The sequence below is a fragment of the Neolamprologus multifasciatus genome, chromosome 1 (genome assembly GCF_963576455.1).
Source record: "Neolamprologus multifasciatus chromosome 1, fNeoMul1.2, whole genome shotgun sequence".
NCBI lineage: Eukaryota > Metazoa > Chordata > Actinopteri > Cichliformes > Cichlidae > Neolamprologus > Neolamprologus multifasciatus.
Window position 1 is genome coordinate 22250140 of NC_140439.1, and position 19786 is coordinate 22269925.

At 40.4% G+C, this 19786-nt stretch overlaps 2 protein-coding genes across 2 annotated transcripts; both read left to right on the plus strand.

Moving 5' to 3' along the window:
- The first annotated feature begins 1389 nt into the window (after window positions 1-1389).
- Window positions 1390-9294, plus strand: LOC146525731 (aspartate aminotransferase, mitochondrial). Its single transcript, XM_085155520.1, has 10 exons — window positions 1390-1580; window positions 4026-4182; window positions 4315-4443; window positions 4535-4594; window positions 4694-4855; window positions 5866-5970; window positions 6124-6274; window positions 6821-6986; window positions 7461-7611; window positions 8072-9294. Exons 1-10 carry the CDS (start codon window positions 1498-1500, stop codon window positions 8192-8194), a joined length of 1287 nt encoding a protein of 428 aa, XP_085011646.1. The 5' UTR covers window positions 1390-1497; the 3' UTR covers window positions 8195-9294.
- A 732-nt stretch (window positions 9295-10026) lies between these two features.
- slc38a7 (solute carrier family 38 member 7) lies at window positions 10027-19645 on the plus strand. The gene is made up of 12 exons (XM_085155500.1): window positions 10027-10105; window positions 10848-11278; window positions 12124-12177; window positions 13690-13834; window positions 14724-14868; window positions 15010-15108; window positions 15198-15255; window positions 15372-15486; window positions 15675-15822; window positions 17459-17658; window positions 17746-17797; window positions 18729-19645. Exons 2-12 carry the CDS (start codon window positions 11027-11029, stop codon window positions 18829-18831), a joined length of 1371 nt encoding a protein of 456 aa, XP_085011626.1. The 5' UTR covers window positions 10027-10105; window positions 10848-11026; the 3' UTR covers window positions 18832-19645.
- The last annotated feature ends 141 nt before the right edge of the window (window positions 19646-19786 follow it).

The window sequence follows — 19786 nt, forward strand, 5'->3', positions numbered from 1 at the left end:
TTCGCGAACGAAATGGCTCTTAGAGCCGGGTCTTTGACGTGAACGATGCGAGCCGGCTCCTTATCGCGAGCCGTCACGTGGGTTTTTTTTTCTTTCTCTCAGCCTCTCTCTCGCACTTTTTTTTCCTGCTTCACTCAGCACACGAGCCTTGTGCTTTACGCTGGGCAGAGGGGGGAGGGGCGGTAGTTACACTCAGTAGTAGCACAGGAACAGAGCCAGAGGGAGAGACAGAGAAAGAGAGCCAGGGACAACAACTTCACATTAGAAAGGTATAGTAATCATCCACAACTATTTTCAGTTGCAGATGATAAAGGATTCAGAAAGTTTATTCATGCAGGCCCATATGACAGAGAATATGTATGTTCTTTTTGTTTTCATATTTTAATTTATATTTAATTGTGTTGTGGTTTGCAGTGTTTTGTGTTGTTTCATGTTAAATTTGTAAAAGGAAAAAGCTGAAAATTTAAATAGTTAAAAGTTGAAATGTGAATAGTTGATTTTTGTATTATATGATTTATTTATTACATTTTATGTGGAGTGAATAAATAAAAGTAGATTTACGGTGGCCCCTAGAGACAAAGCACATACAAACTTCAAATCACGTACAAACCCTGAAGCACGTACAAACTCCAAAACACGTAAAAACTCAGAAGCACATAAAAACTCAAAACACGTACAAAAGACAACAGAAGTGCTCCAGGATGCTAGGGCGCACTGTTGAGTTTTTGTTACCTAGTGGCTACACAAGCCAGCAAGTACCAACGACCAGATTTGGTGTGGTAATAACAGGTAAATGAACTTTTTTTTTTTTAATTATTTGAATATATATGAGTGCCTGCGTATAAATACACAAACAATACACACATGCTTTCAATTGTATAATTTAAGTGATCTAGTAGCTCTGCTTTGGAAGTTCAGTTCATGCTAGAAATGTGTTTTGGAGTTTGTACGTGTTTTGTCTCTAGGGGCCACTGCATATATTTATATATAAACATATATAAATAAAACCACTTTTTTTACGTTAGTAATTCCTTTTGTGCATAATTTTATATTATTGTTAATAATAAATTAATTAAAGCAACAAAACAACCTGAAGAGCCGGTTCGGAGCCGAAAGAGCCGGCTCTTTTTAGTGAGCCGAACCGAAAGAGCCGGAAATCCCATCACTAGCTGGTTGATGTCGGGGCAGCACGAGTACGAGCATTTTTTTTTTTTTTTGCCGATGTCTGTGATGCCGCCTCCCACCACGGGTAACCGCCCGTGTCGCCCGTATCAAAAACCGCTACTGAGTTTTACTATCTGGTTTCTGTGTGTATCTATAACAAATTACTCACGCTTCTTCTCCTTTTTCTCCTCTATAAATACAGACCAAACGACACCGTACGATCACTGGCGACTGTTCTGACGTCAGCGCGTATTCAGAGCGTAGGAGCGTGGTCTCGCCTGTCCTTCACATCCGTCCACATCCTTCTAGGCTCGCCTCCCAAACGCAGCAACGATGGCTCTGCTCAAGTCCAGCAAAATGGTCTACTGCCTGGGGAACATCTCCCCGTCCATGGGAGTCCTGTCCACCCGCAACAGGTAAACGGCAGTAACGTGGACGTTCAGTTCGTTAAGCACCACCTACTTGGTCGCATGAACTGTCACGTTTTGCAACTAGCTCAATGAACAAACGTTATTTGAAGGTTGACGTTACCTTATGTTTTATGGTGGAGCTTGGTTGCTCTGCGGTTAGTGTAGCCCCAATAGCCGGTCAGCTAACTTCAGACTGAGGTCAAAGGATTTTTAAACGGCCTGCTGTTGTCCGGGGTTTAGCATCTGCTCCCAGGTAGCAGCTAATATGTAGGTTAGCGATGTCCTCTTGTGACTTGATGGCCTGAAAGGTCAACAGCCATTGTTTAAGACAAACTTTCTCTTTGCTTACCTCTAACCTGACCTCAAAACAGTAACTTTGAGTTACCACAACTTTGAGTTGCTGTTAATGAGGTTAACGGTACTGATGAAAGTCATGCTGGTGTGTTAGCACCGGAGCATGGTGGAGACTGAAGCCCAGCCGGATTTGTTACGTTATCAAGAGCAGCTTAAGTTTACAGTATTAAACAGTTAACTTTATTGTTAATAAACGGTTTCGCCTTTTGCTCCTGAAAACATTTTGAGTGACTTAAACCATCGCGATAATTTCAGTTGCACAGTTTGAGCTAAGCGACTTGTCGTAGTTTGTAAAGTCGTGCGAGCTGATTGGCTGTCGCTTCCCACCTTTGAGCGCCGATTGGCTAATTTCTAGGTGGAAATTGAGACACTGGTGTGTCCTTTCAGGGTGTGCTTGGAGGACAAACTCGTCCTCAGTTACTCGTTTGTGCGATTAAAATATTTAACTTCAAGCTTTCGTAAATGCTGATATTTGTGAACGTGGGAAACTGTATTTAGCTTACTCCTTCACTGCAGTAACTCTAGGTTTCGTTTTTCTAGCTTCTGCTGTCGTGATTCGGTGTCTTATGTTCAAGCACGCAGCCAGCCGTTATTGTGTAATTTTAGAGGGTAATGTCAGAAGTTGATAGGGGTGAACAACAATATTGCCCTTTACCGTGCCACAAAGGCCTCTGCTCTACTGATCGCTGATAACTTCTCAGTAAATATTTAAATGAACGCTGAAGTTTGTCTGTTCAAAGGTTCTGCTTGCATGCACACTGCAAGTGTGATGAGACAAATGAACGCAAATAACACTTTAGTTGCTACGTTCCTGCTGTTAATGTCAACAGTAGTATGTTACACACAGTAAAACTAATACTGTTTGTATAGATGTTAATTAGGTGAAAAAAAGTTTGTGCCAAATGATAGGAAAAATATTTTAATGTCACTTTAGAGACACTTGCCCTTTGCAAAGTGTCCTGTCCTAAATTTAGACTCAAGTTTAGAAAGTAGAAGAAACCTGATACAATAACATGTCTGTGAGGGCAAGAGTGCAGCAAAAGTAAAATCATGCCACGTTAAAAAAACGTGATAGTGGGTGTGGGTTTTCTAAATCTATGTACAAACGGAGATGTATTGTATTAATATCAGTTGACGATGTGAAAGCAGAAAAGTGAACTGATTGACTTTTTTCTCTTCTTCTTTCTTTTTTCCAAAACCCATATATCCCCGTCTATGCTTAAATCAGACTTCAGTCTTTAGTCTGTGTTGTAAAATGTGAGATTGAAAAATAAGCCTTTCTAAGCCATTTGTCCCAAGGAAGAACTTTAGGTATCTGTCTTGCTTTCTGTAGTGTGTTTGTGTGGGTTTTTTTTTTTTTTTATAATTACTAATAAGTACTGTTAATGTTTGTGTGGGTTTTTTTTTTTAAATAATTACTAATAAGTACTGTTAATAAGAAATTCAAGGACTGTTTAGTTTCTTTACCTTAATCAGCCACTTAAACAAATATTTTAATTAGCATCAAGTATTTTGAAACAGCAAAAGATCAATAAGCTTAAAAAGAAAATAATGATATTCAACAAGATGATGCTGAAAGCTGGAAGAGCATATAAAGGAAAGAACGGTAATACTCACTCAGTGGAATATAATACTCCACTGAGTGTTTGTTGTCGTGGGAACTGGGTAATTATGGCATTTTTGATCCTGATTAACTGTCACACTTGTTGTTGGACTCTGGACTTCCTGATGGGATTATGTTTCATGATGCTTGTACCAGCCAAGCATGTGTCATTCATGCGTCTCTAAGTCAGTGTGTTATCTCCAGGTCACATGAGGTGTTAAGCTGGTATTAGGCTCTGCAGCATGTTTCTTTTTTCTTTTATTGGCCTTTTCTGGAAAGGGGACCATCTACAATATTAACATAAATGTTGCCATTTGATGCATTGTATCAGTTTTAGCTTACTGCTAATTTGCATCTGCAGTCTGTTGGCAGGCTACATGCATTAAACTGTACAAGGTAGTGGCACCTTAAAAGCAGTTTGCCCCTCTTCAAAGATGCACTAGTATTTGTTTGTGACCACAATCTAAGTACTAGACTCATCTGCTTTGGTGCAGCTCCTGGTGGGGTGGAGTGCAGATGGGTCCCCCTGATCCCATCCTGGGGGTGACTGAAGCCTTCAAGAAGGACACAAACCCCAAGAAGATGAACTTGGGAGTGGGAGCCTACAGGGATGATCAAGGAAAGCCTTTTGTCCTCAGCTGTGTTCGCAAGGTAGATCCACCTCCTGATTAAATTATCAGATGCAAAGTGTGTGTGTGTGTTACATACATACACATACACACACCATTGCCAGCTGATGAAAAGGAGGATGTTTTATGCCTCATTTTCTTTGCCTTCTTCTAGGCAGAGGCTATCATTGCAGCTAAGCAGCTGGATAAGGAGTACCTTCCCATTGGTGGTTTGGCTGAATTCAGTAAAGCCTGTGCTCAGCTGGCTCTTGGTCCTGAAAATGAGGTTTTGAAAAGTAGCAGAGTAAGTTCAACTTAAAGTTCAGTTGACGATGGATAGTTTTTGTCTTTTAAAAGAAATCCATATCAGTACAGCAGTTTTCTTCTCCTGACAGAGCGTCACCGTCCAGACCATCTCGGGAACTGGATCTCTGCGTATTGGAGCCAATTTCTTGGTGAGGTCTTCTTGTATTGATCACCTGACATTTAAAACCTGTTTTTAAAAATGAGGTTTCTTGGTGTGCTATAGCTCATCAGCTTTTCCTGTTTCACAGGCTCGATTCCACCCTGGGCCACATGATGTGTACCTGCCCAAACCCTCCTGGGGGAACCACACACCCATCTTCAGAGATGCTGGCATGCAGCTCAAAGCTTACCGCTACTATGAACCTTCCACCTGTGGCTTTGACTTCAAAGGAGCGCTGGATGACATCTCTGTAAGAAATGTGTAAAATACATGCGTCAAAAGAAAATGAAACATGTTCAGCATTTTTCCCAACAATTTGATTATTGTTGATTATTTTATCCTTTTTGAGTTGTCCAAATGATATCTATGATTTTGAAGGATAAGTTCGAGAGTAGTGATCAGATTTAAGAAATTTTCCTTTTATTGGGAAAGGAACGCAGGACATGGGACTCTGCTTTTTTACTTTTGTGGTGTGTAGTGCAAACGGTGTATTTATACTAAGAGCCATCCAAGAGGACTTTGGTCTTGCCCCACTTTCTGTTTACACACAGATATCAGGGAAGTTTCACTGGGCATAGTGTGAATTGTTGTTGCATCAGTGTATGAGGCTCTAATAAAGATTTGCTGAAATGTACATGTAATTCTCATCCCCTTATCTTAGTATTTCCCAACCACTGTGCTACAGCACATAGGTGTACTGTGAGAAATGATCAGGTGTGCTGTGGAAAAATTATCTGGTTCCACATCTGGTATTCCAAGCAAGTGGCTTGAGTAACAAACAGAACAATTACATTCTCTTCCACTAGAGGGCAGTTCAACTACCTGCTCTAATTAAATCAGTTGCCAACTGCCAGTAAAACAGAAAACAGGAGAAATTGCATATTAGTCATGCGAGTGAGACAACACAGCGCGTAATAGCAATAGATAAGTATTTGAAAAGAAAATGTAGTGTATCTGACCTGGGTCCTGGAGTAAATTCCAACCCAGATGAAGGCCCTAGCATGAGTAATGGTCAGAAGACAAAGCTATTATTAATATGCTTTTTGTTACATTTTTGTTTGACTTTCCTAATGTGAAATATGTGCCATGGCTCCAAAAGGTTGGGAAAACGCTGCTTTATCTCGTGGTGAGGAACCACTTCATGTTAGTCATATCTAGTGCATGAGCAGTGTAAGAGTACTGCTGCTGTGAGAACACTGTCAGGTCTGTAGTGTGTGGGTTTTTGTAGGCTGAAAACTGAAACCCTCGTTTATGTTGCAGAAAATCCCAGAGCAGAGCATCATCCTGCTGCATGCATGTGCCCACAACCCCACTGGTGTGGATCCAAGGCCCGAGCAGTGGAAGGAGATTGCTGACATTGTGAAGGTGAGACGTTATCAGAGGTTCTGAAAATGCTAATGATGAAACGGTTGCTTTGCTTTTATCTCATGAGGTCTCTGACAGTTAAGACAGCAGAATTGATGAGCTCTGCATAATTAACTGCTGTCTGTCTTTGTTCATCCACCACCACTCTTATAGAAAAGGAACCTGCTCGTGTTCTTCGACATGGCCTACCAGGGCTTTGCAAGTGGAGACATTAATCGCGATGCCTGGGCTGTCCGCCACTTCATTGAAAACGGTCACAACATTGTGCTGTCGCAATCCTTTGCCAAGAACATGGGACTCTATGGTCAGTCAGATTCAGTGCAGGCTCTTAAATGCAACACGATGGGTGTTTTCTGTTCTGAAATGAAACATTTGAGCAGATCTATCTTGATCCCTTAACAAGACCCACTGATACTAAAATATATTTATTTGGGTACAGCAGTAGTCCTTTTGAGTTTTGAATGTTGTCACACTTGTATGGCAACACTTATTCTCACTGTCCACATATGGTTAGAATAGTCTCCTTCTACGTAGTCTTTTATTTCTGTTTAGTGGTGTCTTGCAAACAGTCTGTAGGTGCATTACTGCCACCTTCTGACACTGGTGCCACATTAAAACCTACATGAGTCTGGGAAAATGTGACTAACATAAGAATCGCAAGCTATTTAATTACACACGTGCGTGTGTTTCTGTCATCCTTGCTTATTTTTAACCTGTTCAATTTTCTTAAAATTGGTTGTTCAGTAGAGTTGGTGGTTTATCTTGAACCAAAATCTTGTATTAAACCCTGAGTTTTTTGTTTTTTTTGTCATCAGTGTTTATATTTTTTACTTGCTGTGCATGTTGACAGGTGAACGTGTTGGAGGCTTCACTGTCGTGTGCAAAGATTCAGAGGAGGCAAAGAGGGTGGAGTCTCAACTCAAGATCCTCATCAGGCCCATCTACTCCAACCCACCAGTGAATGGTGCCAGAATTGCAGCAACTATTCTCAACACGCCAGAGCTGCACTCACTGTGGTACGACCTTTTAAACACGGACATATCCACAGACGACCCCACTAGGGTTTAAATACTGGGCTCTTTCCTCCTTTAAGCTTCATGCAGAGGTTTCACTTCTCATCCAAGAGGCTTCTTCAGTTTTAAAACCAAATGAAGCCCAGTTGCTTTCTCTTCAAGCTCCTTAGGTTATCACAACACTGCACTTATGCTGCGTTCCTTTGGCCACAGAAATCAGAGCTGGGAGTGACACGACTACCTCAGTTGAGCATGTTCCAGGAGTAAAGTCAGGTTTTAGAGACACAGTTCCAGGACCTTCAGGGATGGAGCCTGGTCAGTGCTCTATGCGCTGCTGCCAACTAGCAACTTAAACTCTGACACATCAAACTAATGTAGTCTGAATACTTTGGGAACGCTTCAAATCTTCAGCGTGCCCCAAAAAGGTTGATGCTTAGTTATGTGTTTTGTTTTTTTGTTTTGTTTTTTTGTGTCCAGGCTGGAGGAGGTCCATGGTATGGCTAACCGCATCATCAAGATGAGAGAGCAGCTGGTGGCCGGTTTGAAAAAGAATGGCTCCTCCCACAACTGGCAGCACGTCATCGACCAGATCGGGATGTTTTGCTTCACAGGACTCAAGCCAGAACAGGTACTGAGACGATTAATGGCAGAGCAGGCAGAGAAATTGATAAGTTTTCATCTTTAAACAAAGTGTAATGAATAATGTCATTCAGCAATAAACCTCACAGGTCATATCAGAGGAGAGTTTCTCTTAGGAAAGGGACTTGCCTTTTGGCAGGCCCACTCTTACAGTCATATCTGTTGTGTAAGGCTGCTTTCTGTACTGACTGAGGTTTCACCGCCAGGGGGTAATGGTTTACTGCTGTTTAACTTTTTAGTTGTTCCAAAGTTTAGTGGCGATTTGTATTGTGCAGGTTGCATTAAGAATGTGGTCTTAAACGCCTGCTGTCTCATTTAAAAACATGCATTCTTCAGTCTTTGTTTGACATTATGAGTCTTGATCCTGTAGATGAATGTTTATTTAAAACAAACAATAAAAAGTGCCTTTTTCCTCTGCTTCATTTGTGCTGTGTTTTCTTTCCCTGCAGGTCGAGCGCTTGACAAAAGAGTTCTCAGTGTACATGACCAAGGATGGCAGAATTTCCATGGCAGGTGTGACCTCTGGAAACGTGGGCTACCTTGCAGACGCGATCCACGCAGTCACCAAGTAGAGTGGATCCCGCTGGGGGAGCAGCAAAAATCAGAAGGAGCAGCACTAAAGAGGAGCTTCAAGCGTCATTTATTCTGTCTCCTTCATTCCACCTTTAGAAAACTTCCTTTTCTTTTTTTCTTTTCTAAGTTGTAGCCTTTTTGTTTCCTGACTGGCTTTCATCATGAGTTAAATTTGGAACAATTGCTCTTGTTACAGGCACTTTCTTTCCTCTACATTTCACTAAAGACTTCCCCTGCCAAATTGAGAGATTTCTTCCCATGACTGAATCATTTTTGCTTATTTATTATCAGAAATGAACTGTTGGCTGTACATTCGTGTCCTCCTACATGTATACTCTATCTGCTGTGGGCCTACACTCTAAAACGTTGAGGAAAAATTATCCAGGCGATGCTAGGCGGAGATGAGATCTCTCGTTCTTTGTGAAAGCTTGTAGTTGATCTGAGGTTTTCCTTTTAATTGTGGAGTTGTAGCACTTTAACCTGTGAGGCACTGTTTGAGTCTCAAGACATCACTGGCACTTAACTGGGCTTTACTGTACTAATGGGCATCTGCCAATCATGTAATCTCTTTACTCTGTGGATGTGCCCTAACAATGATTCAGCAGTTTACTCTTTATCTGTTCTGTTTCAGTAGAATTTGAATCTGTTTGATTTCTGTTTTAGTGATTACAGGGCAGCAGTCTCTCTCTGCTGATCCTCATAAAAAGCCCAGATACAAACAAGCACATGGTTCAGCGTTGAGAATGGAGACAATAAATCTGTCGATCTCACTGCGAGAAATTTTTATTACACAAAACTTAACTTGTTCATCTCCCCAAATGAAAACTCTGTACTCCATGGTAAAGTTGTGTGGGGTACTTTCTTCGGGGGAACACAACATCTCATGATGCACACACGCTGTTCATTCAGATGAACATCATGTTTTTAGTGTGTGAATCTGGACTGGGAGACACAGATGGCAATACAAAATGTGGGGTTTGCCCGAGTCTGCTCATACTTCTGGTACTCTGCCTCCATGTTTTTGCATTCTCTCTTATGGATCGTCGGTCTTGTACATCATTGAACAAATAATAAATCATTATAGAGTAAAGATGTGAAACCAGTCAATTTTGTCTGTTTACTTCACATTTACCCACCACATCATGCTCAGACAACCTACATCTTATCCCAAGTGATGGATTATTGCACTGAGGTCCAGGGCAGTTTCCTCGCTCTTTGTTAGCTATGATAGGCTAAACTTGTATATAGTGATCTTGACTTGCATAAGCACAAAAGTACAGAGTGCTCTGACTTATCGATTTGCTTAAATGGGTGTGGCTGCATTTTCATTGGTCTTTAAGTTTCTGATATGTTCTTGGATAATAGTTTACCCATGTAAGAAATGGTTACATGCGCCCTTTGTTCTGTTTTATTGACAGATAACAGCAATAAACAAATTTAATAGACCACCTGTCATAAACATGATACAAACACCTTTAAACTAAAAATTATTTTAGGCAAAACTGAATTCATGTTCTTATAACCAGTTTGAACCAGCACACTGGATTCCTTTGAGAAGTCAGAAATGAACAACAGAGCATACACATATATTATAGAAACACAAAAATCGGTCTTTACCAATACTTTTAAAAGCATAAAATGTACAGTAGTATATTTATAGCAAAAACAAAGGTTAAGTTAAGAGTACGTTATATGTTCGCCATAAGTTTAAGAAACAGCGGCATATAAGGAAGGGTAGAAACAATTTCCTGATTATGTCAAGAGTGAAGGCCTCAGGTAATCCCACAGGGTTTAAGAAAACGACAGGGGGAACTACATTACCCACAATTCTATTGTACCGCATGTGACTTGCTCGTCACGGTTACGGTCAAAACACTAAGGTCTCTCATTTCCAGCGGTGGCGGCATAAGGTAGGATACGAGCACTTTAGTCTTACACGAAACAGAGACGACTCTTTAATCCTTATTGTGAGTAACGCGGAGGTGTTTAAATGTGTGGATTTGTTGTCGAAAACGAGATCTCTTTAGCTCGGTGTGCTGTTTGCTAGCTAGCTAATGTAGGCACAGTGGTATATGGGTGTATTGATAAATGCCTTAGTGAAAACAAAAGCCTGAATCTGGCTACGATAAAAGGTGGATTACTTGACCAGTGTCTCCTGTAGATACCCGTGTGTGTGTGTGTGTGTGTGTGTGTGTGAGTGTGACAGTGACTGTGTTGGAGATCAGCTGGACACCTCCATGCTTTATTCCTGGCAGCTTTGCGTGTTCTCCTACACTTCCTGCCGTACATTTATTAGCTACTTTCTAAGAGATCCACTTGTAAAACGACTGTTCTCTAAAACGTATGTTTGTTCTTGAGCTCACTGATTTAGATTTTTTTTTTTAAACATGGTGATTATAAGAATCATGTCATCTTCCTAAAATGAATAGTACCCCTTCACTGCCTTAAACTGGGTAATTTCTACATACAGTATATTATGGACTTCTAGGAATCAGTGAGCAGAAACTGTTTTACCAAACATGACTCGTGATTCAAACCCCCTTTTTTTTTTTTTTTTTTTTTTTTTACTTCCCCATCTAATGTACTCAGTATGTTATTTTGATACCACACTTCTCCCAAATGCATCTAAATGCAGGCAATATTGTATTACAGCTCAATCTCCAAATGGCTTCACCATCAAACCATCACCGTTGAGAAACCTCAGCTGGCTCCTGACTGGACATAAATATTCATCTGCAGCTGGGTTATATCTCGTAGCTTCATTCAAATTTCGTCACCTGTTTTTCTGAGGTGCTTAACGCTTCCCAGACTGAGCTGCACCCTGGTGACTCATGGCAATTAAAAATGATGTTGAGGACTGGGGTGGTGCTGGCAGTAGTGACTCTGGAGAAAGGGCGTGGCTCTTGCAGAGCCCCAGTGTGGATTCTGTTCGGCAACCCGAGTCTGACAGGAGGAGCTCGGGGGTGTCACCAATAGGCGCTGTTTTCATCGTGGTGAATGCAGCGCTGGGAGCAGGTCTACTCAATTTTCCTGCGGCCTTCAATATGGCAGGAGGTGTAACTGCAGGATTCGTGCTTCAGATGGTGAGGAGATTATGCGCTTCTGCTACACCTCTTTTGTCTTGCACGAAGCATGTATGTCATGAAGTACAGTTAAATTAGGATTCAGTTATAATTTGGTCTGCTCAGTTTTTATGAACTACATGCATTGATCATCTATAATATTAAAACCACTGAGTGTTGAGATGAATGGATCCTGTTTTTGTCCTAAAAGGTCTTGGGTCCTGGCATGGTCCTGGTCCCATGTTACTTTGAGACATACCACACACCTTAACATTGCTAGAGGCCAAGCACATCATTGGATAGAAATGGAAGCATCCTATAGCAGAACAATGCGTTCCATCATACTTGAGAAAATGCTTGGAAACAGCTTTAGAAACACAACCACGTTTGGTCTCCAATCTCCTGACATCCCAGTCTGACAGAGCATCAGCGGGATGTGCCAGAAGAATGTGAACCACACAAGTCACACCCTTTAATCTACGAGATCCACTGGCAGTGTTAGAGTATCAGACACCAAGGGATGTCTTGTGTTCATTGCCCAGTCCCCAGACCAGTTTTGGAGGGTCAAGAAGGACCTCCAGAATATAACTCTGATGTTTAATGTTGTGGCTGATCAATGTATACCCTCATTATACTGAGGGTGAAACATTTTTTGGCACTAAGAGAAGCTGAAAGGAAAAAAAAATGTTATTTTATGTCACTACCCACAGTTATTATTAGGTTAGCTGGAAGGGGAGTCAGACTGAATATAGCATGAGCTTGTTCATTCCCAGAATATAAGCACTGACAACCAGAGCACCTGCTTTCTCTGTATTCATGTGACAGCATATTCATATAGTGCTGCTTTGTGTTTCCTTGTGTTTCAGTTTATGCTGATCTTCATAATCACCGGGCTGGTGATCCTCGGATACTGCTCCCTGGTTTGTGTTGCCCCCGCCCCCAAACTTTCTTCACCTTTCACTTGTTTTTCTTATATTTTCTCTGCCATGTTCTGGACCTCTAACTCAGAACAGTGTTGTCTCTCTTTTGTCTTCTTCCTTCATTTGTAGTGAAACAAACTGCGCAGGCTTCTTAAGTAACAACTTCTTTATTCTGTGGTTGTAATCCTGATCATATGGATAGGTTTGGACTTTCACTTCCTCACTAGCTCAGATTTGTGCTTACGTCTCGCAAAACACTGGAATAAAAGAGTAAAGCTAAGACTGAGTCAGCTGAATTAAGTAAATTTTAAGTGATGCAACAATATCCGCTGAAGAAAATCATTTACATTCAGCTGTTGGATGGTTTCTGGCTGTGTAAATGTGTGAGACTCCAACCTTAATTTTGCCAATAACTATGCAGACATCGGTAAATCAAGCTGTGGTAGCCAAGATAAAGTGTTTTTCTGTGTCTTTAACCTGCGTGCTGGCAGAATCCAATTAAGAGTGACTTGAATTACTCAAGTAGTAAACAGCGATGCTCCTGCTGCTCGGTTGTTTGTGGAGTTATGTAGAAAAACCTGTTTTAAATGCCGCACACTGCAGGAGGACTCCATGTTCTCAGTGAGTGCATGGATACATCAGTTTAGGCTTGCGGGAAATATCACAGGCTTGTGTTGAAAAACCTAATTTGGACAGTTAACCTTTGTTTCAGTGGCATTGAAACTCAACGGCTAATTTAAGTGTAACATTTTAATGATGATGATTTTAATGGTGGTAAATGAAAATTCAGGTAAATACATACAGGCTACAGATGTGATTGCTAACCTTGTGAATTTAACTCGTGCAACTTTGTAAATTTTTTGTGTTAATTGAATAAAACCCAAATCACATAGGCCTAGAGGCCGATTGCAGGCCATTTAGCAACCATTGGTTTCTAGGGGAAAAATGTGTATGTGTGTGTTTCTTGATTGGTTGGCGAGTTATTGGTGGAGGTTGCTTGTCGAAATTGGTTGTGAAGAGCTATATGGTGCTGACTCAAACACCTGTTTTTGGTTGCTTTGGTTACCATTGGAGAGTAGTTGGTGAGCATTTGAAGTGGGCGACTGTGATGATCTGCAAACCAACCACAATAAGGTGTTTGGGTCACCACCCTCTGTGCTACAGATTTTACCTAGTGACTGTCTCCAACCACCCGCCAGCCAGTTGGGAAATATACATTTTTCCCTAGGAACCAAAGGTTGCCAGGTGCGGTCACTGACTGGTCTCTAGGTCTGTATGACTGGGATCTAAGTGAGCGATAAACTTATTAAACATTAAGCATAAATGAGATAAACTGTCACAATTGTGAGTGAAAAAACATGTACACCCTCAACAGGCAATAGATTGCATCACCTCCAATATGGCAGGCAACTCTTGGATAATGAAGTCACATAAGAAACCTTAGTATCACTACCGTGTACCTACCTACTGTTTGATCAACGTCCTTTTTTTAATTATGTCTTTTTTATTCAGGTCAGTAATGAAGCTACTTACCAGGAAGTTGTTCGAGCCACTTGCGGGAAAGTCACAGGAGTTGTATGTGAAGTAGCCATTGCCATCTACACATTTGGCACATGCATTGCTTTCTTCATTGTCATCGGAGACCAGCTCGATCGCTGTAAGTGTACTTTATCAGACTGGTTAGCTCTTTTGTTTCGTCTCTAGAAAACCAAAACCTCTAAAACTGGAATGTAAAAGTCAAAAGATGTACCTGAATTAAATTTAGCTGTTCATCTCTTCAAAACCATCTTTAAAAAAAATAAAATTCTGGCTACACAGTCGTTATTGACCACAAGCTCTGTTTCCTGGGTTTGACTCTGTGTGACTTTGACCACTTCCATAAAATGAAATCTGAGGTGAAGGATTTAATTTCATGTAAAGGACAAGATCCAGTGCACGCTGCAGAGGCAGGGACAGGACAGGACTTCCAGGAAGCCATCAAAAATATTAGTGACACTTAAAGTGGTCTGGGGTGGACAAGAGTATGATCTTTAAAAGGAAGATCAGCCAAATTTAAATCATATAAGGTTTTGATTTATTTTATTTATCTTTACACGGCCTAATTCATGAGATGTTCGGATCATCTCCTACATTTAAATGACATTTCTGCTTTCCTTTTGCATTTAGCTGTGATGTATTAAATAGGGGAAGTCTTTCTGTCATAGAGCAGTATAAAAAAGGCAGTGTCATCAATGATGAGGGCAAAGAACATCAGAGATGACACTACTCAGCTTTTTTCGCTCAGTAAATGTGTCTCTCATGTGATTAACTCAACCCAGAGATGCTGACAGCGTTTAAAAGAATTCAACTCTGGCCTTTTGCTATTTAGAAATGAATGAAGTGTTTGTGACTTAGATCGTCTGCATTTCTACATCCCTCCCGTGTGTACAGCAGTTTAGTTAATCTCCTGCTCTGTACCCTTCTCCAGCAAACAGCAGATTGTACTCTGGCTCTTTCTCTTTGGGGCCTTCTCAAGTGTTTTTGAAATCCTTATTTTTTTGTTACAGTGATTGCTGCAGCGGGTCATAATGCAGAGGGTGAAGCCGATCACTTCTGGTACACTAACCGCAAATTTACCATCTCTCTGACTGCGATACTGGTCATTCTTCCTCTCTCCATCCCCAAAGAGATTGGCTTCCAGAAGTATGCCAGGTACAGAACTTTGCCCCTGTTAACCTGCAGCTTATTTTCATTCTGAGAATCGATTTCTTCTTCTTGTTATTATTATTATTATGTTGTTGTTTTTTTTAAATTTACACTGATTATTTGAGTTGTTCGTTTTTTCTCTGGTAGTACTCTGAGTGTGATGGGAACCTGGTATGTTACCATAGTGGTCATCATTAAGTACTTCTGGCCAGACAAAGAGGTGACTCCGGGCTATGTTCCTACCAGGTGTGGACACATTTCACAACACTTTCTAAACATCTGCATCCTCCTCATCTGGCTTTGTTTGAGTTGCTAAATCATTGTGTTTGTTACAGTTCTGCTTCCTGGACTGCAGTTTTTAATGCAATGCCCACCATATGCTTTGGCTTCCAGGTATCTCCTCATTTGGTATCATTTGATGAGATTTTAAGTTATGTGCCTTTTATGATTAGACTTTAATATTAATAAACTGTATCTCCTGCCTTCTCCGTCCTGATCTCCGGTCACAGTGCCATGTCAGCTCCGTGCCAGTGTTCAACAGCATGAGGAGGAAAGAGATCAGACCCTGGGGGCTTGTTGTGACCTTCAGCATGTTAATCTGCCTTTTTGTTTACACTGGAACAGGTATTGTACATATATACTGAATAAGATGCATGTTTATAATTGACTTTTAAATATATTTGAGAAACTACATGTAAAAGGTACTTGAAGGTATTTTTATAGCATGGAAATATATTCCAGAAATGTAGTCAGCCTGCAGGTTTGCTTTTTTACAGTGAAACGATCCTTGGTGTGATTTTTGATTTGTTCAGGTGTCTGCGGCTTCCTGACATTTGGCTCCAGCGTCAGTCAGGATGTGTTGATGTCGTACCCCCCCGATGATATCGCCGTAGCCATTGCGAGAGCTTTCATCATCGTCTGTGTGGTCACCTCCTACCCTATTTTACACTTCTGTGGCAGGTAAGACACAACAAAACTAAAACGTGTAATACTAATGATGAACCTGTAGTTGATATCTGGATATATTAATGGGTCAAGACAATACAGCAGAAAGCCATATGCAGTGTAAAGATACAGTGGACTAAAGGTTTCCTCAGCAGAGAATAGAGTAATACTCACTGTGTCTGTCTGTTTCTGTTGTAATCTGAGCGTCTCAGTTTTTCTTGTGGCTGCTTCAGCTGCACATGTGTCTGAGTGCATATTGTTTCCTCCATTTCTAACTGTATTTCCTCCCCTTCATCTTGAGAAAAGCTTAAAGTGAGATGGCATAATCAAAATAAAGTATTTTATTTGTATCCCTTGTGAAAAATAAAAGCGAAGAACACTCTTAGGATAAGCAGCAGCTAAGTGGTGCTGATTGAAGGCAGCTGATTAATCGAGAGTAATCAAGCGTGATCACCTCTATAAAGGCAGAAGCTTTAGAGGTGGAGAGTGTGTCAAAACATGCCATAATCTTCACAGGAGTGGACGTCCCAGTAAGTGGACCCTGAGACTAGACCCCCAATACTTGGAGAAACTGCAGTAACCCCCAAAGCTACATCTCAGACTCTATAGGGCTCAATGAGCATGTTAAATATTAAAGTTAATGACAGCACAATTTACTAGAGGAAAGCCTCTTCTCTCTAAAAAGAATGACAGCATAGTTTAAGTTTACAAAGTTGCAAATGTAAGGAAAAAAATTCTGATGTAAAACCATAAACATTCGTATTTTATGTGCCCACAGTGAGTCTTTACTGCTAATTTGCTGCTCTCTCTCTCTTCAAGTGTGTATTTGTCAAATTAGACACACATACGGGTTGAAACACACGTGATGATGATTATGGGTTCAACATCTGTTGGCTTACTGTAGCATTTTATTGCATCATCCAGTAATAGTAATTTTACTATGTGAGCATTTCTTCTTCTTCTTCTTCTTCTTCTTCTTTTTTTTTTGCTCTGCTCTGTTTCCTTTACTTTATTTCTTTCCTTTATTTATTACCTTACCTATTTCCTTTAGTGGTTGCATTTCAAGTGTCTAAAATATATTAGCTGATTTTTATTATTTTTATAGTGAGGCTCCCATTTAGGTAATTTTATCAACACATGCACTGAGCTTGCATTTTCCAGCTGTCAGTTCTTACTAGTGAAAAACTTATGAAGCGATATCTGTGAGATTTCTCACTGCAGCCTGTTACTGGCATCAGATAATTTACATCTTTTCTGTTTTGGCCTTTTTGTCTCCTGTGATTTTTCTTTTTTTTTTCATGCACTGAGATGCATTCAAATTATCGCCAGCAGAAGAAACTGACCATATTTATGTATTTGTTGTTGGCTAAATATAATCTGTCCTCATTAAATAATGTTTATTAGTGATTCTAGGGTTGCTAAATTTTCCAATATTTAGAAATTGAAAAGGAGCATTGATGTGGGATTTGTTTCAGGTGGTACCCCGTGTGTAGTTTTTAAAATCTGTATCAGATGATTTAAAAATACAAGCCAGAAAAAGTCAAAGGGATTGCTGGTATGTCCTCGGTGTGTTTGTGTGTACTGAAGTCCTTGTTTAGTTTTTATGGATCTTTTCTTCTCAGTACTCTGCTGTGGTCATGTGTTGTTCTAGGGCAGTTATAGAGGGACTTTGGCTGCGTTTCCAAGGTGAACAGGTAGAGGTGTGTGTACGTCGTGAGAGCAGGAGGAGGATCCTGCAGACGCTGGTGTGGTTTATCATCACCCTCGTCCTTGCCCTCTTCATCCCAGACATTGGTCGAGTGATCTCTCTGATCGGAGGACTGGCAGCCTGCTTCATCTTTGTCTTCCCAGGTACACTGCACGCCATCTGTTCGGGTTTTCTGTGCAGCTTTTATTGACGCGCTGTAAAGCCAACCAAGTGTTTCTTTAAATTTACAGGTTTGTGTTTGATGCAAGCCAAACTCTCAGAGACAGACATCCGATCTGCAAGGTGAGGCACTGCTGATTTCTGGTCTTGTTTCTGCTTGTGTATAGAATTTTTTATTTTTTATTTTTTTTGTTGAATCATGCAGTGATTATTTTGCATGACGCTCTTTTCTCATCAGCTGACTACACATTCAAAACCTCAAAAGGCCCTCTGCATGTGAGGCTGTCATTGAGCTTGTGGGCATATTTGCACTCTTTTTAAAACTGCATTAATACTGGATGCTACATTATAGTTACCCTTCACAATTAAATGACTACAACAGATTACATACAGCATACCTTGATCTTAAGTGGGCCAGACCAGTGAAGCTCCTGTTTTTGCCGTTGTAAAAAGGTTTAACTACGTATTTAATCCCGGATATCCCTAATCCCCCCAATATAAGAAAAATAAGTGCAGTTTCAATAGTACCTGCCTTTTTCTACATATCAAAGAAATCCTGCTGTGATGACAGAAAAGCGTCAGCACAACTGTTTGGGTGTAAATGTTTAACATTGCAGAGGCTGTTCTGAGAGCTATTGATCAGACTACCCTTTAATTATAAAGCAGAAGGTTTTTGTTAATTTACAGAAAATGGGCAATTTTTTATTAATTAGTTTATTAATTACTGTGGAACTGAAATTTATAGAGTAAATATTGAAAAAAAAAACCCATTCTATAACTTCATTGTTTATCTATTAATTTAGTGCGGTATGAATGGCCATGGGGGACGTCTTTATTAGTAGCAAAAGCTGTAAAACTGGATAAGCCCGTCTTTTATGCCACTGTGATTCTGCATCTGTTTGATCTGTGACGAATCAAAGTTGAAGAAAAACTTTCCAGTTGAACACTTTTTAAAGATTCTTTAATCTTTTGACATTGGAGCCACATGATTCACTGTCATTATTGCAAAAAAGGTTATCCATGCTCAAACGAATGTATTTGCTCTCTTTCACAGCTGGCACGGGCTGGTGATCTTCAGTGTCGCCATGGTTACACTTGGAGCGTTCATATTCGGCCTCACCACGACGAACTCCATCTACCAGGACGTCGTCAACTGAAGGGAATGTTTTTCATGAGCCAGTGCTGCTCTCAGGCCTCTGGATGATACAAAGTATCTCGTGACCAAAAAAACCCCCAACAACAACAACAAAGACAAACATCACCTTCTCCGTACTGACATGAAGGTCTAGAGAGTTTTGCTCAATCGGGGAGTCACCCCGTCATGCCGAGGGAATTCAGACGCTTCTAACAGCATGTTTCATGTGTTTTACTGTGTCATTATTTCCAGAGGGGACACACACTCCTTACTCCCCTCTGCGGATGTAACAATGACGCGTTCCTGTTTACAAGAGCTGGAGGACTTAATCAGATTGATTATAAGAAAAGAATTGTACCACTTTGCGTAATTTAATTAGCATGTCATAATGTAATTCATGTTCAGTACTAATTATGTCGCTGCTAATAGTTTGTCTACTCACCAGTGTAAAAAACAAAATCTGAATTACGTGATACGTTACCACAGTAGGACAAAGCATATTAAATGTATGTAAAGGCGTAGAGTGGCATTAATGCAGAGCCAGGGCAGTTTGATTATGAGGTTTTCAATTATAGGGACAAAACAACCAAACATACTACACTTTAAAACTGATTTAGAAATGAGTTACTTTTTTTGTTTTTTTGTTTATTGGTTTGTGTAATTTATTGTGCTATAGTACAAGGTAGTTTTACAAGTGAATTTTAGATTAGATTGTATTAGATTATTTGTACAAATGAGCAAAAGCCTACAAAGATATGCTCATTGAAGCCAGTGTGTAAAACAGGGTGAAAAGTGCAGCTCGGTGTCTGCACAAATGAGCACCACCTCCACAGGTTTGTAAAGAGAGGGAAGGATGTAACCTTCAAAGCAATTCACTTTGCACTTTATTTACACAAAAGGGTTTTAAGACACGGCAGGAAGGAAACTAAGTGAACAAACTGCACATGTGACATTTTAAGTTAATGTGATGATAGAAA

What these genes read in the sequence shown, in the direction of transcription:
- LOC146525731 (XM_085155520.1), top strand. Translation starts at nt 1,498, where the DNA reads ATGGCTCTGCTCAAGTCCAGCAAAATGGTCTACTGCCTGGGGAACATC. An exon ending in AGGTTTTGAAAAGTAGCAGA is followed by an intron (nt 4,444 to 4,534) that starts GTAAGTTCAACT and finishes TTCTCCTGACAG; the next exon opens with AGCGTCACCGTCCAGACCAT. An exon ending in GAGCGCTGGATGACATCTCT is followed by an intron (nt 4,856 to 5,865) that starts GTAAGAAATGTG and finishes TTTATGTTGCAG; the next exon opens with AAAATCCCAGAGCAGAGCAT.
- slc38a7 (XM_085155500.1), top strand. Translation starts at nt 11,027, where the DNA reads ATGGCAATTAAAAATGATGTTGAGGACTGGGGTGGTGCTGGCAGTAGT. An exon ending in CTTCATCTTTGTCTTCCCAG is followed by an intron (nt 17,659 to 17,745) that starts GTACACTGCACG and finishes TTAAATTTACAG; the next exon opens with GTTTGTGTTTGATGCAAGCC. An exon ending in ACAGACATCCGATCTGCAAG is followed by an intron (nt 17,798 to 18,728) that starts GTGAGGCACTGC and finishes TCTCTTTCACAG; the next exon opens with CTGGCACGGGCTGGTGATCT.